This window comes from Cannabis sativa, chromosome 8 (assembly GCF_029168945.1).
Source record: "Cannabis sativa cultivar Pink pepper isolate KNU-18-1 chromosome 8, ASM2916894v1, whole genome shotgun sequence".
NCBI lineage: Eukaryota > Viridiplantae > Streptophyta > Magnoliopsida > Rosales > Cannabaceae > Cannabis > Cannabis sativa.
In genome coordinates this window covers 47,457,766-47,483,249 of record NC_083608.1, presented here as the reverse complement: position 1 = coordinate 47,483,249, position 25,484 = coordinate 47,457,766, and the positions used below count along the sequence as shown (strand labels likewise).

General features: G+C 29.3%; 1 protein-coding gene across 1 annotated transcript; it reads right to left on the bottom strand.

Moving 5' to 3' along the window:
• Positions 1–19,382: 19,382 nt before the first annotated feature.
• LOC115701500 (4-hydroxyphenylpyruvate dioxygenase) lies at positions 19,383–22,624 on the bottom strand. The gene is made up of 2 exons (XM_030629313.2): positions 21,174–22,624; positions 19,383–19,773 (listed from the first exon to the last, which is right to left on the bottom strand). Exons 1-2 carry the CDS (start codon positions 22,535–22,537, stop codon positions 19,599–19,601), a joined length of 1,539 nt encoding a protein of 512 aa, XP_030485173.2. The 5' UTR covers positions 22,538–22,624; the 3' UTR covers positions 19,383–19,598.
• Positions 22,625–25,484: the final 2,860 nt, after the last annotated feature.

The window sequence follows — 25,484 nt, the reverse complement described above, 5'->3', positions numbered from 1 at the left end:
TATTTATTATTTATTTTGAATGAAAATTTCAAATTTTATTATAACGTAGTCTCTACCACCAAATTAGATAGCAAAATCAATTAAAATATCATCTAAGTGACAATCAAAATAAAATATAGAAGTTTAAATAAAGATATGAGTTATTATATTAGATGATCGTTTAATAAAAATAATAAAAATATTTCTCAAATCAAGAAACAAAAGCTTATAATCATTAACTACTTGATCAAATAATTTTACTCTTTTGTTATTATTAATATATAAATTTAAAAGTTACAAGAATATGAATTTAGAATATTATAAAGAGAGGAATAAAGGAAAAAAATTCTAATAATAAAATTCTACAACAACCACAAAAGGTTTAAAACCATAAGCACATATAAACCTTAGAAATATATATTTATACTAAGTACTAACTAACTATAAAAACTCCTCATATCACATGATCCTCTCTCTCTTAACACTTTCTAGCTAGTTTTAACTATGTACTATCTCCTTCCCATAAACAGCATGAATAAGAAGTTTCATGGTACAAGCTTGGATTAATATAATCTCCTATACTATTATAATTACTATTATTAGAATAAGAGTACTCATCAAAAGTACCCTCCATGATACTAACAACCGAATTATCGGCTGCAAACCAATCAGAAACAGCCACGTCACTTACACTTTGCTCTATCTTATTCTCCATCCATTTGAAGTCGAACAAGTACTCATCATGATGAAGTTGTTGAAGATCAAACACATGGTTATCATTAGCAACAACTTCATCGTCATGAGTACTAGTACTTTGCTCTATATCGATAACAATCGATTTGATTGAGCAATCATCTATAATACTATTAGTATTTTTGTTCATACTAATCTCATCATCTTTCTCCAAATCATCAAGCAAATCTCGAAGTAAAGCCACATCGATTTCGGTGACTTCATCAACCTCTTTTGATAACTCATCATCATTCTTATTATAATTATACTCCATAGTATTATTATTAATATTATTAGAGGCCATTATTGTTGTTATTTGAGGAGGAACATAGAAGAGTACTTGTAAGTATATATAGTGGTAATGTTATAAGGCTTACTAGGTATAGCATTGGCCACGTCATTAAGATAAAATCCTAAACTATATTTATATTATTAATTTATTATATGTATAGTATATACATGTCGACAATATTGTGAGGGTGATCATCTTGAAAATAACAAGTACCTAATAATGCTTAAATAAGTGTAGACATTATAGAGGAAGTATAAAGATAAAGTAAAGGTATTATGCAAAAGGGTAGGGTTAGAAGATTCTACTTATCCAATGCTATACGGCATTAATACATGCATATGCATGCCTTTATAAAGAGAAAAAGATACACTACTTTGCGCCACACAACACAATCAATCAATAACAAAATGATAGTGAATATTATTATTAGGTATGAGTAGTGCACTTAATACAACAATAAAGATATTTTGAGAATAATAATTAGTAGTTTTTTATAATAATTATTAATAGTGATATATATTATAATACTTTATAGTAATTTTAATTAAGCACTATTAATATTCTTTAGCATTTTTCAGTAATATTACTATGCAAGAGTGTTATGTAGAATTTCAAATTCAAATTTAGAATCTCAATAAAGTGTAGCTATTTTTTTTTTTTTCTAAAACATCCTTCAACTTATTTCAAATTTTATTTTTTAAATATTTAAATAAAAAATTAAATAATTAAGTGTAATAATTAAAATTAAGATTACAAGTATAATAAAATTTAAATTATGAAATTATGTGTGTATAATTTTAAATTATAAAAAGTTTTTCTATAAAATTTTAAATAATTTAAGTGCAAAAAAATAAATTGCTAAAAGATCCTTATATAGTAATAAATTGCAAAAAATTAATTAATAATTATCATTAATTTAATTTTAAAATATAATTAATCTTAATTAAAGTTTTATAAAGAAATAAATTATTAAGTTACTTTCAGGTTACAAGTTATTAATTATTTATTTTTATTTAATTTTTAAATTAATTACAACCATTTAATAGTAATTCAATGACTTAAAAAAATGTAACAGGTTACAATAAAAATATAACCATTGAAACCTCTCCCATATATATATATATATATTAAATCTAGTAGACAAAAGACAAAACCCTAGTTGGAAAAAAACTTAAAACTTTTATATTTTTGAGGGCGAACCCTATAAAACTCTTAAAGATTATATTAATTCGATTTTAAATTGAATTAATTAACCAATTAGTGTATGCTCCACATATCAACAATAATATTGGACACTATATAGTACATTTTGTCTAGATCTTATATAAAATGGAAAACAAGAATTGTACTAGATAGATGGGCCAAGTTTTTGTTGGTATATATATATATATATATATATATATATATATATATCTCATTTTTATTTATTATGGGGAAAGTGGGCAAAGGATGATGGTTCAATGTGATTTGGTCATATCAGATCAGCTCATCAGTATAGCGATAATAAGAAGAGAAATCCTTAAACCTTCAGAATTACGAGGTTCCATCTCAAAATTAATTAGTGATAAGTGGAGTAGCACATGTTTTTATATATAGTTCAATACTTTTACATTTAATCTATATGAGACAATGTTCTTATATATGGGACAATGTTCTCTAATATCTCTCCTTAAGATATGGTGGCTATTTTTGCTCACCAATCTTGAATCAACCATTTGCTCGCTTATTTTTGTTCGGATATTAGCGTCTTTGCACTATCTGGATGGGTATGGATCGAAAGTCCGCTAGGGATGTAGCTCTGATACTATGATGAGAATCATGGAATTCCATCTCAAAACCAATTGGTGATGAGTAGAGTAGCTCATGTTCTTATATATAACTCAAGACTTTTACATTTAATCAATCTGGGACAATGTTCTCCAATAAACTTGAATAGTCGTGTCTAGCATCCTCTAATATATTATATTGATATTTATACAATTAAGTAGTCATAAAAAATTATTTTTAATGATAAATTTTTAATCACAACATTAATATTTTGTGATTAAATGAGATTTTTAGTCACAACAAAAAATTATTTGTAACTAAAACATAGTATTTAAGTACAAATTATCACTAATTTAGTTTTAGTCAAAATAAATGTCGTAACTAAAAATACATTTAGTCACAATTTTTTTACTTTTAGTTATAAGTTTTATTGTAACTAAAAGTAAATCATTTTATAGTTATCGAATCTCATATAATTTAATATAACAACTTTTATAAAATATTATTAACCAATCATAAAATACTATTTATACTACATATTTTATAAGAATGCTCTAACAAGAATAGGATAAGTCCATGTGATATGTGCACATGTTTTCATATACTACCGCCACATCTTTTTAATTTCTTCTCACAAGACAAGAGTACATACATGAACCTGCAACTATACATCTTTATTATTATCAAACTATTTTGGTTGTATTTTTAATTATTTAATTTTCATATATTATATTTATTTATTTATGTAAGTATTTGCATAATTCAGCTCGAAAATTTTCTAATACTTACTTAGTACATGTATATTTCTCTTTTTTATATAATTTTGGACTCTTATTTCTTAAAATAATATAAAATACTCTAAATTTAATTTTTGATTTTTTAAATATAATTAATTTGAAGATAATATTTAGCATCTATAGATACAAAAAATATAATCATTCTTATCGTAGCACTTCTAGTTCGGGTTATTATTAGAAATTTTTACAAAAATACTAGATTTTAGGTAAAAATTTTCAATTTTACTGCCACACAGCAGAAATTACATTTATATTGTTCTTTTTTTTCTTTTATACTGTAAACACAAAAAAAAATAGGTCTCCATCTTCCATACCCACAGATAAAACCATCACAGCACACTAGGACAACTGGAAAACAACTATTAATTCCGATGAGATTGAACAAAAACAGTTAAATCGATGTCAAATAAATAATTATGGTAAAACAACTTTAAAACAACACTAAAATAAATAAAAAAATAAAAGATTAAAAAAAAACTAACAATCTTCTACACAGTCTCAACACCAGATGCAATAGCGGTTATATTTGCAAGCCCAGTCCTAGAAAATTAAAATAAAAAAACTACTAAAACAAAACTAAAATAACACAAAAATAAATGTAAAATAATGAAGCAGATATAACTACTTAAAAAATATAAAAGAACCACACACCTCAAAACTCTTTTGTCAGTGAGCTCAAAACTCTTTTGTCACAATCCAATTTAATCTTTTAATAAAACAGATTGTCAATAACTTTAATAAAATAGAGAGTCTAAAATAATATTTATCCTAATTAAAATATATTTAAATCTATACACATAAATGTAATGGAGAAATAATAAAGTTATACTTATTAAAAATATTATTACACATTTGTAATTGGTATAGTTCCTCTAAATAAAAAGGTCTCAAGTCGAGTCTTCAAGAAAGCTTGTCGTCGTTTGGAAAGGAGTTTCAGAATGCTAGCTTGACCATCCGAAAGAAGTCTTGTGGAGAGCTGGTCTGGAGAATTAGTCATCCTCCAGAAAGGAGTTCCGATTGGGTAGGTGTTTCCTCTAGGAAAAGGTTCAAGATAGTCTGTTCCAGTATGTGACAGTCAGTAGTCCAGTGATCCGTAAGGGAAAATACCGGGTAAGCTGTGCAATCCCACACCGCCTGGGGAAGGTCAAGTGGGATGATTCTGAGACTGTGTAGGTATGAGACTATACAGTTGAAGAGAGAGCTTAAATGGATTGATTGGTAATACCTATGTCAACAAGGTGCATCTTGTTTTTCGGTAGCCCATCTCGAAAGAACTCCACAGTTAAGCGTGCTTGACTTGGGGCAATTTAAGGATGGGTGATGTTGCGATATTTAGCACACGCAAGTGTACGTATCGTTTCAAGTAGTAGACTCACTAGGAGTGAGGTCGATCCCACAGGGAGTGTACTTAAGTACGTTAAAATTAAACTTTTACTTCTATTTGGTTAAATAAAAAATAAGAAAGAATTAAGAATAAGAAACTAGTAAGAAATAATTATACAAGAAAATTGAAAGTTAATAAAAACTAGGGCTTCGATTTCAATTGTTTTTATTGGATATGGCCTAATATGATTATTTTCCTAATATTAATTTCTATGCAATAGCAGGTTTACTAAGGTAATTTATAGTCTTCTCAGATATATAAATCTCAATTACATGCAAACTTTCTACTCTCGTGATAAATTTAACATGCAACAGGCATTAAACACAGAAACCCTATAAGCTATCTAAACCATATAGGTACTCTCGTCCTATATCGAAATTCAGTTCTATTCTACTATAGCATATTTGACACTCACTTCTCAGATCTCGCATCAAACTCATAGACAGATAATTGGTGATCAGGCAATTAAAAGTAATTAAGCACAAATAAAATAGAATACATAGAAATTAGGGGGAAAATAAATCATATTAAAACCATAAACAATGTTAAACAATATCCATCTAACCCTAATAAAGTGTTTAGCTATTCATGTTTATGAGATCACAATCACACATATTAACTTTAAGAAAAGAGATGAAAATAGAGAAGAGAAGAATGCTGAAAACACTCCGAAGAATGCCTCCAATATTGCAGTTGATCTCTACACTTTGCATCTGTATTCTCTTTGTTTTTATCTCTAAAATTGCTTGATGAAATCAACTCCATTCTTCCCTTTATATAGGCATTGAAGGCCTAAAAATATGGAAAAAAACGCAATATTTAAATTCCCATTCGGATTTAAATTTTTGGGAAACCTCAAACGAGATATTTTTTTTCTGCTGCGTTGACTGATAGTATTTTGGCCATATCTCTCTCAATATTGCTCAGAATTGGACGATTCAAGATGTTCCGGAAAGATAAAAGAGAGATCTAGAACGTTCATGTTTTGACTTTTTCCAAAATCCAATCAGAAAACCGTCGAATTTAGGCTTGAAGTTTCGGCTTCCACAATTTTCTCTATTTTAAATATCATGATATTTTTTATCTTTTTCCCATCTTTTTCTTTGATATTTTTCTAATCTTCTTCTATTTTAAATCTACAAAAATAAAAGATAACAAGCGTAAAAAATGCTCCAAACATGATTAAAACTCAATTAAAAATATACTAAACTTAATCTAAAATTACTACTAAAAATAACCTAACAGGTGACCTCCTGGGAAGTTTTCCCAGGAAGCGTGAGAGTGAGGACAAAGCACGCTGGAAACACTCGTGTTGGTCTGTAGGGTCAGTCATCAGTCCAGGAAGCAGCCAGAGTGGCGTACTCGTGTATAAGAGTCATTCATTCCGTGGGTGTAAGGACCCAATGGAGGCTTGAAGCGGGGACGTTAAAAATGGTATCAGAGCCTTGACCCAGCCGGAAGTGTGGTCGACGAGGACGTCGGACCCCGTAAGGGGGAGTCATTGTGATAGTCAGTAGTCTCGTGATCTGTAAGGGGAAATACCGGGTAAGCTGTGCAATCCCACATCGCCAGGGGAAGGTCAAGTGGGATGATTCTGAGACTGTGTAGGTATGGGACTATACAGTTGAAGAGAGAGCTTAAATGGATTGATTGGTAATACCTATGTCAACAAGGTGCATCTTGTTTTTCGGTAGCCCATCTCGAAAGAACTCCACAGTTAAGCGTGCTTGACTTGGGGCAATTTAAGGATGGGTGACCTCCTGGGAAGTTTTCCCAGGAAGCGTGCGAGTGAGGACAAAGCACGCTGGAAACACTCGTGTTGGTATGTAGGGTCAGTCATCAGTCCAAGAAGCAGCCAGAGTGGCGTACTCGTGTATAAGAGCCATTCATTCCGTGGGTAAGGACCCAATGGAGGCTTGAAGCGGGGACGTTAAATAGTAGGCTTTGTGCCTATCGAGGATGTCTTTCCAGATTGTGCTTCATTAGTTTGGGACGTCCGTCCAAGAAGTGTGATACTTGTCCGGAGAGATCTTGATGCCAAGAGTTGACTTGGAGATCTCACTATAAGGAGCCTGTTAAGTCAGTTAAGTATTAACCAAATTAACTACCTAGCTGTTGGAAGCCACCGCCTTTGGGATTCATATCCTCAGTCTATAAATATAGCCATCCTCTTCATTTGATACACGGCACACCAGAAGCATAGTATGATTGAGAGGTAAAGAAAAAAACAGAGGATTGAGTTTTGGATTTTGTAAAGAGGAAGCTTCTGTAGATGAAGAAGCTTCTTTGGGTTTTGCAAAGTCAGTTATGATTTAATGGAAACATGCCCGTGAATGGCTTTTCAATCCTCTTTTAGTGCTCCCTGTAGCTGTCACTGGTGGTGTGAACTAGTCTAATCTAGAAGTTGGTTTTATTAAAATTAATGTTGACGGTGCGTTATTTGCCGCTGGGGTGCTTACGGTAGTGGTGCTCTTACCCGGGGTGTTAATGGCCACATCATTGAAGAATTTGTAACGTATAGGATTGGTACGGTTCAACCGATTCTTGCTGAAATTATGAGTATCAAGGAGGCCTTTAGTTGGGTGGAGATTAAGCAATGGAGCAATGTAATTGTGGAGACGGATAACTTAACTTCAATCCAGGTACTTAATAGTTCAATACAAATGCCTTCTCCTTTTGGTTTACTTGTTAAAGATTGCAAGCTCTTATTAAACTCTTTTGTTAATGTTGTTTGTTCTTTTGTTCCGCTGTTAACAGAGTTGTTCACTTTATTGCTCGGAGCTCTCGTTCTTTGTCAGGTTATCAAATTAATGCTAGTTAATGCTCCGGTATTACTTCATGATATTATAATGGCTGATTTAGCTTGAATAAAGATTACTTCTTTTCTAAAAAATAATTTATGAAATTCTATGATTACCAAGTGAAATTGACAAATAATTTAATTAATGAGAAATTGTTGTAAAATTATTTGAACATAATTGAAATTTGTTCTATAAAAAACTAAACCTAATAAATCCAAATAAAAGTATAGGAAGTAAAATTGCAGAAATTAAAATGACACACGATATTTTCTATGTGGTATCAGTAATCCTTGCACATTACTACTAGTCCACGAGACCACGCTTAGAATTAAGATTCATTAGTCAAATTTCAACAAGTACAAAGTCATAATGACTTAAACAAAACATAGACTCCTTCTAATGATTTTGTCGCAAGCATGATGTAATTCTATTTGCTGAATGAATCTCCTTAAGACACAAAGGTTTGAACTCCCTTCAACTTACTTGATGAATGCTTCCTTCCTCCTGGTGCAAAACTTATAGAAATTTTCTCCCCAAGATAGCGGTGCTATTGCTTCCTCCCGATACAAGACTTGTAGAAATCTTCTTTCAAAGATAGCGATGCTTGCTTCCCAATGCAAGACTTGTAGAAATCTTCTCTTGAAGATAATGATGCTTGTTTCCTTTCGATGAAATACTTTGATGAACCTTCTCCCGATAGGCTGTTCTTTACATTCATCACTTTGAAATTTACTTTACATAAAAGTAATCACAAAAACACACAAAATTCACCAAGGAATATCACAACAACTATATCATTTACAAAAGAAACACTATTTTCTAAAAATATAAGAAATTAAGAAGTAGAATCTTTTGCTAATAGTTTAGGTGATATTTATAGGGATAAATAACAGCCAAAATCAAGCTCAAAAAGTATGAATACAAAGAGAAGTCATTCAATAGTTTTGTTTATAAAAACTCATGAAATGAAAAAATTCATTATGAACAGATATGGAAAGTGTTCAGACAAAATATTAATCTGTGCAGACAAAATCCTAATCTACCTAGTCAGACTAGACTTGTGAACCTAGACTCCATCAAAACTAAATTCATTTTAACGAATGATACTTGGACATCACGAATTTTTAGTTAGAAAAATTAATGCAAATCATATCAAAAGTAAAATAAAACATATCAAATAAAAAAAATTACCATACATAAATATATTATTTAATTCATAAAAAACTATTTTATTCTTTCCATATAAATTTATAAAATAAGAATACATATTCAATTAATTTACCATTTAAATAGTATTTAATATATAGTACTCAATATCCTTATCAATAAAATAAAATAAAATAAATATATGTTAATTATCCCTATTATTTTCCTACTACGTACCAAAAAATGTAGAGACCTTGAACCGAACTGTTTCTATAGTAATAACAATAAATATGGAAGTTAGGCCTTTAACTTAGGCAAATGCCCAATTTTGTCATGATCACCTACACTTCAGCTAAGTGACGTCGTTTCAATAATCTCACTCTTAAAATCAATTTGCAAATAGCTACCCTACATTGCTCCTTTATAGTTTATATATATATATATTTATACTAATAACTTCTTTTGTATTTAACTTTTTACTTAGTAATAATTATGAAAAATGTTAATTGGTACGTTAAGGTGGTAAGTATCATAAGATGTAATAGATTGTCATTGGTACAATTTAATGTTGAGTCTTAATTACTCGATTCATTTTAATTTTAATAAATCGTTAACTCCTTAATTACATTAATAGTAATATGATGACATCAAAAAAAAAATATAGGCACCAGTACTTTTTAACAATTATCTTATGCATGGATATAATTATTTGATCAATATGACAAACAGACCCTAATTGGTCCATGGATAGGTGTGTATGGTCCATATGTAGAATAATATAGTAACAAGATATATGTGGATAGGTTATATACATAGGGGTATGATTTTGTCCCGTGATGTACTTTTACGGAATGTATTCTGTAATACATTAAATGAGTCTCCGGGTACATTAAATGAGTGTCAAGGTATGTTTCTACTTTTTAACCATAATTACTCCTAGATCAATCTCAGCCGTCAGATTAAATATATCTTTCATCTGACAGCTGTACATCACGGATTACAATCTGTGAAAGTACAATTACAGGACAAAATTATATCCCTATATACATAATGTGTTGTGTTATAATACTATTGATTTTGATGATGAGAAATATAAACTCAAAATGAAAGGAAGTTGGATGGACTAGTATAGCATTAGTAGCTAATTAACTAGTTGAGAAGAATATGGGAGTAGCTTCATCATAATATATATTATCCTTTATTGATAAACTAGTGTGTGGTATATATATAACCAAGTCATATAAATCCTTTATTTAATTAGTTTTGGTGCTACATCTAACCATATCATTTATGAGTACGTGGAAATGTCTTACATATATTCCTCTACTTTTTTTCGGTTTCTTTAATTTTATTAGAATTTTGTTGATGTTGATTCATTATATCTTTCGAATTTATCGAAAAAGTAAAATAAATAAATGTGATGATTTTGAAAAAAAAATGCTAAACGGAACAATCAAATAAGAATAATTAAATATTGAGTACTTGTATATATATACACATTAATTTAATATAAAAAATTAATAACCACTCATAATTTACTAAAAATATAGAGAAATAAATTAACTATGTTAAATTTAAAATAAAAACTAAAAATTGTTACAAGTTTAATAGAATAAACAGGATTTATTATTTCCCTTCTCAACTTTTTTTTGTTGAATTTTTTTTTTCTAAACTATAAAAATCGTTGCAAATGTCTCTCATGCAATTACTTTTTGATCATTTATTTAAATAATGTGGCAGCTTGATATTTTACTTTATTGTACAAAAATATCATTTTAATATACATATAACTTGAAAAGATTCAAAATTACTTGAAATACAATAATGAGAAATCAAAATGCAACAAAAAAAGATCCTTAAATATATAAATGAAATATAATAAGCAAATAATTTTAAATAATACATTTCCTCTATGTTTAAAAATAATTAACATTAAAATAAACTAAAGCACCACCGACATTTTAGATCGTTTGCCTGTACATAGCCCATCGCATTATACATAGCAGAACTTCCTTATCTAAGTGTAAGGGGAAAGTAAAGGAGTGAGCTAAAAGCCCACGAAGAATATGCAACCATACAATAACATATAACATTAATGCGCTAACTAAATTTTAACAATATCATATACATTATCTTATGTAAATTTTTATCATATATGTCCATGCTAACTTTTTATACTATACATGTATAGAGATTATAATTCCAATATCGTACTCATATAAAAACTATAAAATAATCATGTCGTTACCATAACATTGACATATCATAGGTATTGCATACATAATCTGGGCCTAACTTGGCCCTACAATAACCTATGCATACGTAGCCCTACCATTATTATAGGATATGGTATCTTTACATTCAACAAAAGCATCATTGTATCATACCCCACTATAACAATCTTGTATATAACTCAGAAAAATATAAAGTAGAGTATCTCTACATTCAACGACCTTACCCCGTATCATACCTCACCATGGTCTTGATTTATTTATAATATTAATTTTTTGGATTCATTCAAGTAGTATATATATACTAAACAAAACTATATCAAACTGCTAACAAATAATATTAATTAATTAAAATACTTTATCACAAATTATCTATCTTATAAACAATTTTCTTTCAAATATATATTTTTTATAAAGATAAATAATAATTTAACTATATATAAATTAATAATTTCAATAATATATTAGATATTCAATTTCGTATTACATGCGTTAACCCTAAGTACTCAACCCAAATATCATGTCATTCAAGTTGGACCCACTCACGTCTATTTTTCATAACCCTAATCTACAATAATTTATATCGTGTTAATTATGTTGTGTTAACCTGAATTGTCACCCCTATATAACCAAACATGAATAAGTAGTGTAATCTCTCATTTTGTTAGAATAATTGCATATGCGCATAAATACATTTGAGTTACAAAAATATACCAAGCTCAAGTTTTATTACAAAAATATAAAATTTCAACTTTAGACTATCAAAATACCGATTTTGTTTTCATATCTAATACTCTGAAAAAATTACAAAAGCAGACCAAAATTTTAGAAAAAAAAACTACAAAAACACTTCAACATATATAGAATCAAGAAACTGAATTTAACTACTATATATAAGAGTAGAATTTATTATATACGAATTTTTAAGATTTTATGGTGTTCCTTCTTACTTATGATAATTTTTATCCCATATTTTTTTTAAACAAATATCATATTTGGGGCAATTAATTAAGTTTGTATGCTGTATATTTTAAAACTTTCATTTTTCTTATATTTTTGTAAATAGCCTAAATTTAGAATCTATCAATCTGAATTAGTCTTTAATCATGATATAGAATTAATTTACACTTAATATGAAATTTTAAAAGATTTTTAATATGACAAATTTAACTTTACTCATCTTATGATATTTTATTATTTTTGAGTTTTTTTATGGGCTTAAGTTTGCCATATTATTGTAACAGAAACCAGTTTCTTAAACTGAAAAATCAGTTTCATGACAAACAAATTTTAAACATAAGCATATAACAATAAAAAAGATTTAATAAATAAAATTAACAAGTTTTTGATCAATTTTCTTAAAAAATAAACAAGTTATTATTGAATTTAAGTATATGAGTATATACATCAAATTTTACTATAATTTTTAGACCTATGTAAATAACTATTTTCGTATGCTATTTATATTATATTTTTTAGTGATTCAGTTAAGAAGCAGGTTATTGGATATTATTTTCTTCATATATGCATCAATTGCTGGTTATACTTATATATATATATATATATATATATATGTATGTAAAAATACTATATCATATTAATTTGGTCTTGAATTAATTGTGACCAGGAACAACATAATATATATATATATATATATATATATATAATACTAATAATTCTGTTACATATTATTGATCTATAAAAGTAATTAATAATAACATGGATATCTTAATTTGATGTGTCTTGGCGTTGACCACAAACATAAAAACAGTAGTCTCGCCTCAGGACACCATTACTAGACAACTGCATATATCTATATATATAGCCAAAATTACAATATATATAGTTGAAAACATATATAGGAGTTGTTATTGGGGAGATATAGTGTTGAGAATGGTCTTGAATGGATGAGGATGGTGTGTAATTTTGAGCAAGCCTTGGTGATGAGTATAGCCAAATTCATGGGCAGAATTGTCAAGAAGAGCCACAATAGAAGGATGAGAAATGAGATTGGTTGGTAACCACATCTTCTCAACGACGTCGTCTTCTCTTCCCACCAATATCGGAACATATCCCTTTCGAATTTCTCCTCTACATATTTTTGATCTTTTACTAATAATATTATTTAACCTCATATATCCTAACTTCTTTCCCATATATATTACTGATTATTACTATAACTATAAGTACTATATAACACTTAATTATAAGTTCTTAATTTGCACCTCACAGGACAATTTGGCAACCTTATATATATGGTACTTTAACCTTATTTTGTTCTTTAATTTCTTTTTTGGTTGTCTTTTTCAATGATAATATTATGATAATATATTAAGTTGACTTTGTATAAGCTTGACAAAATGCATGGTAGTGAAACACATATTATAGTTATCTTTAATTATTAAAAAAATGAAAGGGTACAAAACCCCCTTAGCATGCAAATGTTGTATGGTTTTTTTAGTGTGTGAAACTATATTTTTCTTTTCTTTCTCTACTATAGTGAAATAGACTCGACTTTACATTAATACTGTTGCTATTATATTTATAAATATACAGAATATATGTGTAGTTTATATATGTAGCAGTTAATTAATTATGTTATCATCAGTGGGCGTGTAGCAATAATAGAGCTAGAATATGATGTGTGCAATATATAATTAATAAAAATGTTTAATATATATATATTTAACTGTGTATTTGAAATCAAAATCAGTATAGAGGCATACAACGTACCGACCTTAAAATAAAATATTAATTGAAATGGTGACTAAGAAATATATTTATATAAAATATACATTCGTATTAATTAATTGATATTAATTATGTAAGCTTCATCATGAATAACATACAACAATTTCTCATTCATCTTTCATGCTGTTCTTATTTAATTTTTAATTTTAATAACATTCAACTTAATTATAAACTAATTAGTCTTGGACTGGAGCATATATATATAAATATATTTTTGTTTGATTAGTGTGTGGAAATGGATTAGCTAATGGTATATATATTTTGCAAAACGATATGTAATATTTAAATTTTAAAAATTATTAATTGTGATGAGTCATTAGGTAATTAGAACTGATGATCAGTGTTGTACAAATTTTATTATTTGCATGCTATGCCTATAAACAAAATCCTATATCATATATATGAGATATATTGGCGGTTGAATTATTTAAACTTTAAATTTTTTAAATACTTAGGCACAAAAATTAATTTTTTGGGGGCAAAATTATCTAAATTTCTATTCTGTTTTGCACTGTACTCCTCCCTTCAAATATCATAGTTAAGTGTCAGAGTGGAGTGCCCATGTGTATACATTTTACACATGAAAAATTTTTAGTGGCCCATGTAATATTACCTTTAAAAAATAATTATAAATATTTAAAAAATAAAAAATCAAAAAAAAAAAATTCAAAATATTTCTTTTCGGGATATTGGCGACTACACCACCCGACTTTAAATTTTTTAACACTTAACCACAAAAATCGAAAATAATTTTAAAAATATATTTTTTTTACTTTTTTTTTTATTATTTTTCTTCTTCTTTCTTAAACTTTCTAAAACCCTAGTCTCTCAGCCCTCCCTCCCAGGCCCTCTCTTTCTCTCTCACGTCTCGCCACCCAAGACCTCGCCGGAGCTGAAGCACCCAGGCCCTCGCTGGAGCCATTTTCCCTCACTTTCTCTCTCACAATCTTCTCCTTCCCAGACCCCCCCCCCTCTCTCTCTCTCTCTCTCTCTCTCTCTCTCTCTCCGTGGTGGTCGTCGGAGGGGAGTCGGACTGAACGAAAAAAATAGAGGGGGGTCGGAGAAAGATCGAAGGAGAGAGAGAAGAGGGCAGATCGAGGTTGGGATTTTTTGGATCGTGGGGTTAAGTTCTGTGGTCCGTCTGACATGGAGTGGTCGGAGAAGGTCGACATTGTGCACCGTGAGAGAGAGTGTGTGAGGGGGGAATAAAAGAAGGTTGGGTCGTGGGGTAAGCAATTGGGTGTTAGAGTTTTTTCAATTAAGAAGAAGAAGAAAAGAAAAAGGAAAAGTGTTAAAAACAGAATGAGAATTTAAATAGCTTTTCCCCCAAAGAACCGAAGCTTTATTATGATTTTTTATTTTATATTTTTATCCTCCAATGCTAATCAATTTGCATGCAAACGAAGCTTCTAATAGCTTTCTTCACGTGACAAGAGATCAACCAATTTAACATCAAGTCGCTTCACTTCATCCATATGGACCAAAGGAGCATAAACACTAAGTAGATCATCCATCTATTTTTGAGTCTCCCTAACCAATTTAGGAATAGAGCCAAATTTACTCTTATTCCAAGCACCTAGTTGAGCAGTAGTGCATGATCCAAAAACATCAATAATACCATCTTGACTTTCCAATGGAGAAACAAGTGACAGACACACACGATTCACAATCTCGCGACATTCTTTATTCCGCATCCAATGAGTCTCAAACCGAAAACCTCTCTTCTTATCATCCACTCTCCTCCTAGTGACATTTTCAAGATCAACCACAAGAGGTCAATGATCTAAATCGTGAAACTCTCCATTAATTACCTTGATTGTAGGGAACATTTCATGCGACCAGTGACGAAGCCAGAAATTTAGTTGAGTGAGGGCTTGAATAAATATTAAGTCAAAACTAATAAAAATAATGATAAATGTATCTTTCAAATTTTCATCTTCAACAAAATAAAATAATATTATTGACAAAAATAAAATAAAATATTGTCACTGGTATTATTTTATTTTTTAATAAAGTATTATTTTTTTTATTATTTGTATTGGACTACTTTTAAAATGGGCTTGATTAGAATAAGAGTAGGCTCATGAATCATGATTAAGATATTGAGTGAGGGCTTTTGTGAATTGGACTTTAATAAATTGAGCAAAGTGATTTAATATATGTATATATCTACATATAAAAAATTTGATGTATATATTTGAGTGAGGGCTTTAGCCCACACATGGGCTAAAGTCCCTCCGTCCCTGCATGCGACTGTTGATTACAAATGTACCGATTAAGCCTTTCTTGAACATGCGCACCACCCTGCCTTTTATTAAGCCATGTAAAACATTGACCCTCAAAACCCAAGCCAAAGAGCGTTTATCCGAAGCTTGTTGGAAATCATTCATGGCTGAAATACACCAAACAATGTCCCTTTCTTTTCATTAAGTGAGAGAATTTCGTTAAAATTACCCATAAATCCATAGAACATCATACATCTCGTTAAGCCAACATAATAATCGCCAAGATTTACCAATCCCGACCCAAATATTTAACCAAGTCATCAATATGTCCAACCGTAAACGACTTTACTTACACCTCCCAATCATCATTCCATAATAATAACAATCCACTACTTTTTCCAACATAATCAACATAAAAATTATTATCAAAATATTTAAAATTTCATAAAATTATATTTTTGTAATTTTTTTTTTGTTATTTTCGTGTATTTATAAAATAATCCCAATTTTATTATTAAGGCTTCCACCCACTCAACAAAAGCCTAGAAATGAAAGAAGCTTTTGAAAGTCAAAAGAAGAGTCCATAAAGGCACACACAAAGCTATACACGTAAGGCCCAACAACTACAGATACAGATATTGAGTAATGCACTTGGAATTGTCACCCAAGTTTGGAGGCTATATGATATGGACTTGATCCACAATTTACAAAATGAAATTTTTACATAAAGTACCTTTTTTTTTTTTTTTTTAAAAAAAAAAAAGCTACACAAAGTACCTTTGATTCTTTCATACATATTACCGACTATGGTTTTTCCTTTTTAATTAGAAATTTCACTTCTTTAAATGATGTCCTTTGAATTTTAGAAGTAATTAAATTTTTTTCCGAAGTTATTCGATTTAAAAAATTTTATTTAATTTTATTAGTGAGACATGGATGAAAATTCACTGCATTTAAAAAAATTCTAAGAGTGCAAATTAGCATATTAACATTCATGGCATTTGAAAAAATTAACTAAAATTAGACAAAAGTTATTAAATTTAACAATCTTAATAATAAAAAAATTAAGCCACTTAAGAAGTTTTGGAGTAAAATTCTTATTTAACCATTTTTTTGTCGGATTAATTAATATAATCATGAAAAAATCCCAATTAAATAGCCCATAGTTTTGTGCCTAAACACAAGGAGTGAGGACGGTTAGTCTTCAATCATATATGTATTGAAAAAAAATAGTACTAGTTTTTGCAGTATTATATTTGTCTAATAATTTATTCTTTCGACAGAACAACGTAAAAGCTGTTTTTGTTTTATAATTTTCACGTTATTGACACTGATGAATCCTCGTACTCTTTGTCGTTCTCTCTAAATCCAAAACTATTAAGAGCATCTTTAATAGGGTTTGTTCATCAAGTAATTTTTACCGTAGTCATTATTTTTTAATATAATTTTATTAATTATTTAAATAGTAACATGTAAGAGTATGGTAGATAATTTTTAGAGTTGTTAACTATTTGAGTAATTTTCATATAAAAAGTTGTTAAATCTTATATAGATTGGAATAAAGAAAATAATAATAATAAAAAAAATTTAAAATGATGTGTGTATTTTTGACAACCATAAATATTGAGCACATTGAAGATGCTCTAACTATATTATTATCTGGCCAGAAATCTACTACTAGTTATATTAATTTTTTAAATATAAATCTTAGAACTGATTAAAACCTAGTAATATTTTACAAGTATTCCTCTGCCTAGATATAACTCACAAGACACAAGGTGGGCTCGACATAGGAAGAGATTCCTCTGCCATTGGTTTACTTGGGACTTGTAGGACACCGTGTATCTCTATATTGGTACCATATAATCTTTTGTTTTGGGTCTAAATTCTTACAATTTTTTTAGCATAGATAATATTAAATATTTATTTTTATATACTTATAATTCTTTCTATTTTTAGATAATGTGAGATTTTAGTTGCACACCTAACAATGAAATTCAGCCATGACCTATTATTGCTTCTTATAATCACTTTAGGTGAGCCTGAGGCATTGGGTATTCTTTGAAGCTTTTAACTTCGTAGGAGGTTAAACTACACGAGCGCACATTAAGCTATTACCAGCAAGAAAGTTTTCATATTAACAATATTATTAAGGAGGTTAAACTTTGCCTATATTATTAAGGATATTATTTAACATTTGTGATGAATTATAATTGATGGCAAATTAGGTTTTTTCTTTCTTGAACTTTAATGTACTAATTTATGTTTCTCGAACTTCTTAGGTAGTTAAAAATTTCTCTTAAATTATCATTGAGATTGTTGGACTAAATAATTTTCGTTTAATTTAAGTAACGCACACTTGACGTAGATTGAAGTTCAAATTAAAGGTATAATTTAGTACGTGCTAAAGTTTAAAAAACACGATTTTATACATGTTAAAGTTCAGGGGTTTTTTATCTGCCTCCTACGGTGGCTTAACCATAAACAATCAACACTCTAAATATTTATTAGTAAAATTTAACAGAATTGGATGTAAGTCCTTAAATCTAATAATTTTAATAGGATAGAAAAAATTTAAAGACATAATTTAATTTATATCAAAGTTAATTAGTTATTTTCTATTTATATATATTTATATGGGCTGGAACTGGGTAATAAGTTTGCTTATATATGATTTAACTAAAGTGCTCTTTCTAAGAGAATCATTAGATTCAGTGTCCTGACAATGGATATTAAACTCTTCATGTATTCTTGATGCTGCTCATTATCAATATTGATAAAATGATAACCTTTAATAATAATTGGTGTTAGCGTTTTATCAATTAATTTTTAGTAAAATAAATTTGAAAATCTCACAGGACACAATGACACTAAAAAAATTAATAAATATCTCACAACACCTCAGCACCATATATTAGATTTTGTGAGTTTGACACAACATGCAAGACTTGTTGGTATCTGTATTTATTTTTCATGACACGAATCACGTGTACTCGATTGATGAGTTGGTATAGTTTTTTAATAAATTTAAGAACTTAGCTCAACACCGACACCAAATGCCACCCTTACCTATTCTCACCCATGTTCAACTTGTCAGTGACTCAGTGTCATTATTTTCATGCATAAATCTGAAGTAATAACAGTCCTATTTTATTTGAAAGCTTTTGGATAATAAGATGACAATATATAATAAGACAATAAGAGTTGGCAGAAATGTTTAAAACATGAACAAAAAGACAAGTAATTTGGGTCTCTAGCTCCTTCCCCTCTCCATTAATTTTAGATAACAATTATTTATTAGGATTGAGATGTTTATAATACAAAAACAACAACAAATAATTAGGTACAACAACAACACCTCAATCATTATATATATGTTTGAATTATTCCAAGAAAGACAGCACCATCATCATACTAGCTAGATATACATAATAAACCTTACTTTTATAGCAAGCAAATTGAGAATTTATTATGGAATTAATAAATAGAGTGATTAGGTAACCACTTTGGTTTTAAGTAATGTCTTCTCATACTCCTCGACGCACTTAAAGAGCTCTGAGATATTGCCTTTTCCGAAGCCTCCACAACCACCTTTTTGGTAAAGCTTGCCTTTATCATCCTTCACCATGCACCCAACTCTCTGTATTATTTCAATGAATATCGTCGGTCTGCACATTTCAAACAAGTTCTTAATCAAACTCATTAAGCCACACGTACAATTTTAACTAGAAAAATGCTAAAAATTACCAGTGGTGTTTAAAATATCTTTAATAGTAAAAATTTAAAGGATGCTTACTGAGGTGAACATATTAGTTGGAAAAATATTAAGATGTTATACCATATTAGAGAGAGATGGATGTTATTTTAAAAATTTACATGAACGTTATACAGTAATATTGATGCTATTTATTTATTTTTTTAATAAAAAATTAAAACTAAAAAGTTATTGTTCTTAAATATTAAGATATATATTAAATAATAATGTGAGATATTATAATTATATAATATTTTTGAAGAGTACTATACTATAAGGCGTTTCGTTGGAAGGAATGAAAATATAGGAATAGAAATGGGAATAGGAATGGGAATAGGAATAGAATGGAATAAAATTTAAAATGGATAAAAAAAATTGATAAAAAAATAATTAAATTTTTTTTTCTTGTTACATTGGAATGGTCATTCTTTCCTTTTTAAAATACCAAAATGGTGGAAAGAGCATTCCATTGGAATGCCATTCTAATACTTTAAAATGCAACCAAACAAAGGAATGGAATGAAAATTATTTCCTTTCCATTCCATTCCATTTCATTACCTCCAACCAAACGTCACCTAAGAGTGTTTTTAAAAGTAAGAGTGTAAAAAATAATGTGAAAGATAGATAAAATAAATGATAAATATTATTTTGGACCCTTTATTTTACCAAAGTTACCAATTGGACTATTTGTTTTGTTAAATGACAAAATAGACCTGTATTTTTCAAAATAGTACAAATAGGACCCTGAACTGATTTTTTGTCAAGATAAAATTTAATAAAAATCCGATCTAAATGTGTATGACGAAACTGTTTACATTTTGTGTATTTGTTCGTGTTAAGAATTGTCTTCAAATTGGTTATATTAAAAAAAAAAATTGTCGAAAATTATGTTCAGGGTCTTATTTTTATAATTTTGGAAAAAATATAAGGTCTATTTTATCATTTAACAAAATAAAATATCTAATTTGTAACTTCTGAAAATAAAGAGTTCAAAATAGTATTTACCCTAAAATAAAATATTATATTTTTACATGATGTAGAGATTTTTAGCATTTTTAAAAGATGCTACTATTAGAGATGCTCTTAGTACACTCTTATGTGTTAATATTGCTATTAGTCCAACTAAGTATTGTATCCTATATAGTTTAATATAATAATTTTTAAAAAGTATTGTTAGTTAATTACAAGACATATCTGACATATCTAAAGGTGCTAGACACTAATATTCAAAAAAACAATGCTCTTTTAATTATATTCATGCAACCATTAATTAAACCATTATTAATATAGATATATTATATTATTAAAACCTACCTGTCTCCAATTGGTTTGGTGAAAATCTGGAGCAGAGTACCCTGATCATCTCTGTCCACCAAAACCCCCAACTCCTCACATTCCTGAATCTGAGTCTCTGTCAACACATCCCCAGCTCGATTCTTGAGATTTTTATAGTAAGTTGGTGGTGGTGAAGGCATGAACTCGAACCCACCCAACCCGCTTCGCTTCCTCATCTCCCTCAGCGTTCCGAATATGTCTTCACTAGCCAGAGCCAAGTGTTGTATCCCAGGCCCTTCATTGTGCTCCAAAAATGTCTGAATTTGACTCTTCCTTTTCGTTCCGTGAACCGGCTCGTTCATCGGAATAAGTACCGTCTCGTTATTGTTAGCCAGCATCTTCGAATTGAGCCCGCTCTCACTCGTTCCGACGTCCTCTGCAGTGAACTCGGCGAACTCGTGGAAACCCGTAAACTTCTTGACATATGACACCGCGGGTAGCAGTTCAGGGACGTTGCCCACTGCATGATCCAGCCTTCGGATTCCATAATCCAAAGGCTGATCTGACTCAGCAGTGAGCACTGACTCAAAACCTGGTAAAAACACCAGGTTTTGAGAGCTTTCAACTTTGTAACTAACATAACGCAAAACTACGTCTCCGTAGAGACGTACCTCAGCAATGACAACTCCATCTCCTAGATTTATGGGAGGAGATGAAGGCATTGCTCCATTGGCGACACTAGTAGCGAAAGCAAACTCCGCGTCTTCAACCTCGAGAGCTACAGCACGGACGGCGAGACCATGGGCCGCAAAGAAGGAAAGGAAAGTGGAGCGGTCGAAGGTGGGTATGGAAGCGGAAGAGGTTTGATGGGTGGAAATGGAGGATGAGTAAGGAGCAGTGAAGAGGAAATTAAGCTCACCGGATCGAAGTAGATAGGAAGCATGAGAGGAATTTCCAGTAGAGAGGTCGGACTTGGCGAGCAGAGGCATGCCGAGGCCCCAAGAGAAGCGAAGAGCAGTGTTGGTAGCGTCACCACACCAAAACTCAACATGGTGGAATCGCTTCACAGTGAAACGGTCTGATTTGGGATTTGTACGGACGAAGTTTGAGAATCCAACTAATTTGAGGTCTTCCTCTACTGTGGTCGACCTAGTGGTATTTTGACCATTGCCATTGCTGATTGTCATTTTTTTTTTCTTTCTTTTAATTATTATTGTTTTGAATGAGACTTTGTTATGTGGGAGTAGTACTATAAATAGGAGTAAAGAGTGTAAATGTTTTTTGGAATGGTATGTAATTATGTATGGAAGTGGGGACATTGAACATGTGATCAAATAGATTTGGGAGATTTCGGTTAGCCGCAGCGCGCTTTTCCAAATTATTTCACGGGTTACGTTAATCATTTTCCATTGGTTACCAGTTTTTCCACATGTACTATTTGTCTCTTTCAAATCAAATCAAATCAAAGACATATATAAAGAAATCTTGTATGAAAATCAGGTTTACTCTTTATTATTTTGTGATTATTTTGATATTTTATTTTATGTCTTATATTATTCTAATGTTTTCAATAAATTACACATAATGAAGTAGTTCATCACTAAAATATTAAAATATTAAAATATCCTTATAGTGTGAGATAATTTAATAAAATAATGTAATTATGAAGAATATATTTTTTAGTGTAATTTTTAGTATTGTAGTTAGAATTAGAAAAAATTTAGTGTTGAAATAATATCCTTTTACTGTTGATTTAATACTAAATTTGAATTTCTTTATTGGAGTTGCCCTATAATAGAGTAAGTTACACCAATATGTATTATTATTAATTAATTTAATATAAAATTATCTTAAATATTTTAAAAGTTCTTTTTTAATTTTTAAAATTGGGTCCCTATCAAAAATATACAATTATTGCTATTTGCAAATCTTTTCTTTAGAAGGACACGACAGAGTACAATGGGTTGGGGTACATAGTTTGGCAAGAGTTATGTAAGACTCGAAAAGAGGGAGGTTTGGGATCTCGTAATCTTTTTCTTTGAAATAAGGCTAATCTTAGCAAATATGTTTGGGCACTTACAACGAAACAAGAACTCTTATGGGTCAAATAGATTCATAGTGTCTATATAGAAAGAAACAACTTGTGGGACTATAAAGGTTTCAATCAAAATAATTGGTACTGGCGTCAAATAGTGCAAGTGAAAGAAGAGATTTAGAAGAAAATAACTACAACAGTTCATGGTGCTCAATTACTCTATTCGATAGGATTATCAGCTCTTTTCACAACCTTTTGAATGTAACAACTGGTATGGGGAGGTCTGGGCCTACTACAAATATCAGAATTCGTGACGGTACTAAAAATAATTTTTTTTTCGGGGCCGTCGCTAAAAAAATTAAGTAACTATTTAAAACCGTTGGGAAAAATTTAATACTCCCGACAGTTTAAAATCGTACTAAACAAAGTAGGCGACGTTTTTTTTTTTAATAAAATGTAATTTTTTAATGGATCCTTATATCCGACGGTTTAAAACCGTCATGTATAGTATAAACGACAAAAAAATGCCTATACTATACCCAACGATTTTAAACCTTCGGGTATAAGGGTCCATTAAAAAATTATCACCTACTTCTCGCCACATTTTCCATGTGTCCACCTACTTTTTTTTTTTATTTTCCACATGCCTACCTATTTCTTCTTACCTATTACTTCTTACCTATTTCTTCTCAATTTCTCACACCCTAAAACAAAAATGTTAACTCTCCAAAATCCCACTCACGCCTCCGCACCATCGCCCTCCTCTCTAGCCATCTTCCTCCCTCTCTCGATCTCAATTTCTTCTCGTCTCTCTCGTCCATTGATCTCCACCCACCCCTCCTCCCGTCGCTTTCCCTCTCCTCTCCGTCGCATACGTCGGACCACCACCACCTCCCGTCGGTGTCCCTCTCATCTTCGTCTCATACGTCGGACCATCACCACCTCCTGTCCGTCTCCCTCTCTCTCTTTTTCTCTCTCCGAGCTCAGTATAAATACATTTATTTATTTATGTACTTTTTTATTTATTATATATATTTATTTTGTTAATATATAAATTTAATGTGTTTTAAAGTAAGTTGTTATTGTAAGAAAATTAATTAGTTATTTTATTTTAATTTAGATAAAATTATAAAAATAATGCATCATTCAAAAAGAAAAAATATAGATTTTTCTGCTATTTTAAAAAAAAACTGTATTTTTTCTTTTTTTACAATCTTGACGATTTAAAACCGTTGCCTATAATAGAATTTGAACTCTTGTAATTATGTGTATATGTGTATAATCAGGTTTTTATACAAAAGTGTGGTTAGGTTGTAATCAGAGTTTTGAAAGTAATACAAACGAGTTTAAAATTGTTGGTTGATGGAAGCATTCATATTAAATAATTATAATTTATAAATATATAATTAAATAATCACATGATAAATGAGCTTTAAATTATTAACTAATCCAGTCTGAAACACATCTCAATATCACCCTATTCACCATGTTAAAAAATCAAATCCTAAATCAGAGAAAATATTCAACCTCAACACAATAAATCATTTTGGATTTTTGTCATTTATAGTATTTATCTTTATTTGGTGAGTCTAGGGAAAATATTATTTTTAAAAGAAAGAAAATCTTTTAAAAAGGATCTCTTCTTATATAAAATAAATATTTGATGATAATTTGTCATGTGTGTATTGTTTAGAAATGGTGTGTTGTTTGAAAGTGTATTATAAAAGTATTTAACCCACGTGTATATTTATATATATAAAATATATATCCCATATAATTTTGATAATTAATTTGTTGAAAAAGAAAATAGGTTAGTTATTTTTGTATAAGTTTAAATTTAAATTTGATTTACAATTAATTTTTACATATATTTTTAAATATAATTGAATCAAATTTACTTTTTACTATTACTATTTGAATTAATATATTTATGTCTTTTTTTTTTTAAAAAAAAAAAAGACTGCTATTATAAATCAAATGAAGTCATTTATGTTTTTTTTTTTTTTTTTTTTTTTATATATATATATATAAAAAATCTATTTTTTTTACACATAAAAAATCTAAATTAAATACACATAACATTTTTTATACATATATAACAACAACAACAACAACAACAACAATAATAATAATAATAATAATAATAATAATAATAATAATAATAATAATAATAATAATAATAATATCCCAAAATTGTTTAGGTTATAGACTTGTCAAGAGAGTAAAAAAGAATGCAATTAAAGAATAGAATTAATTTTTTTCTTGTAAAGAAAGTGAATCAAGAAAGTAGGAGATGGATTGTAATTTTGTAAATA

What these genes read in the sequence shown, in the direction of transcription:
- LOC115701500 (XM_030629313.2), bottom strand. Translation starts at nt 22,537, where the DNA reads ATGATTAACGTAACCCGTGAAATAATTTGGAAAAGCGCGCTGCGGCTA. An exon ending in ACCAAACCAATTGGAGACAG is followed by an intron (nt 19,774 to 21,173) that starts GTAGGTTTTAAT and finishes TGAAATGTGCAG; the next exon opens with ACCGACGATATTCATTGAAA.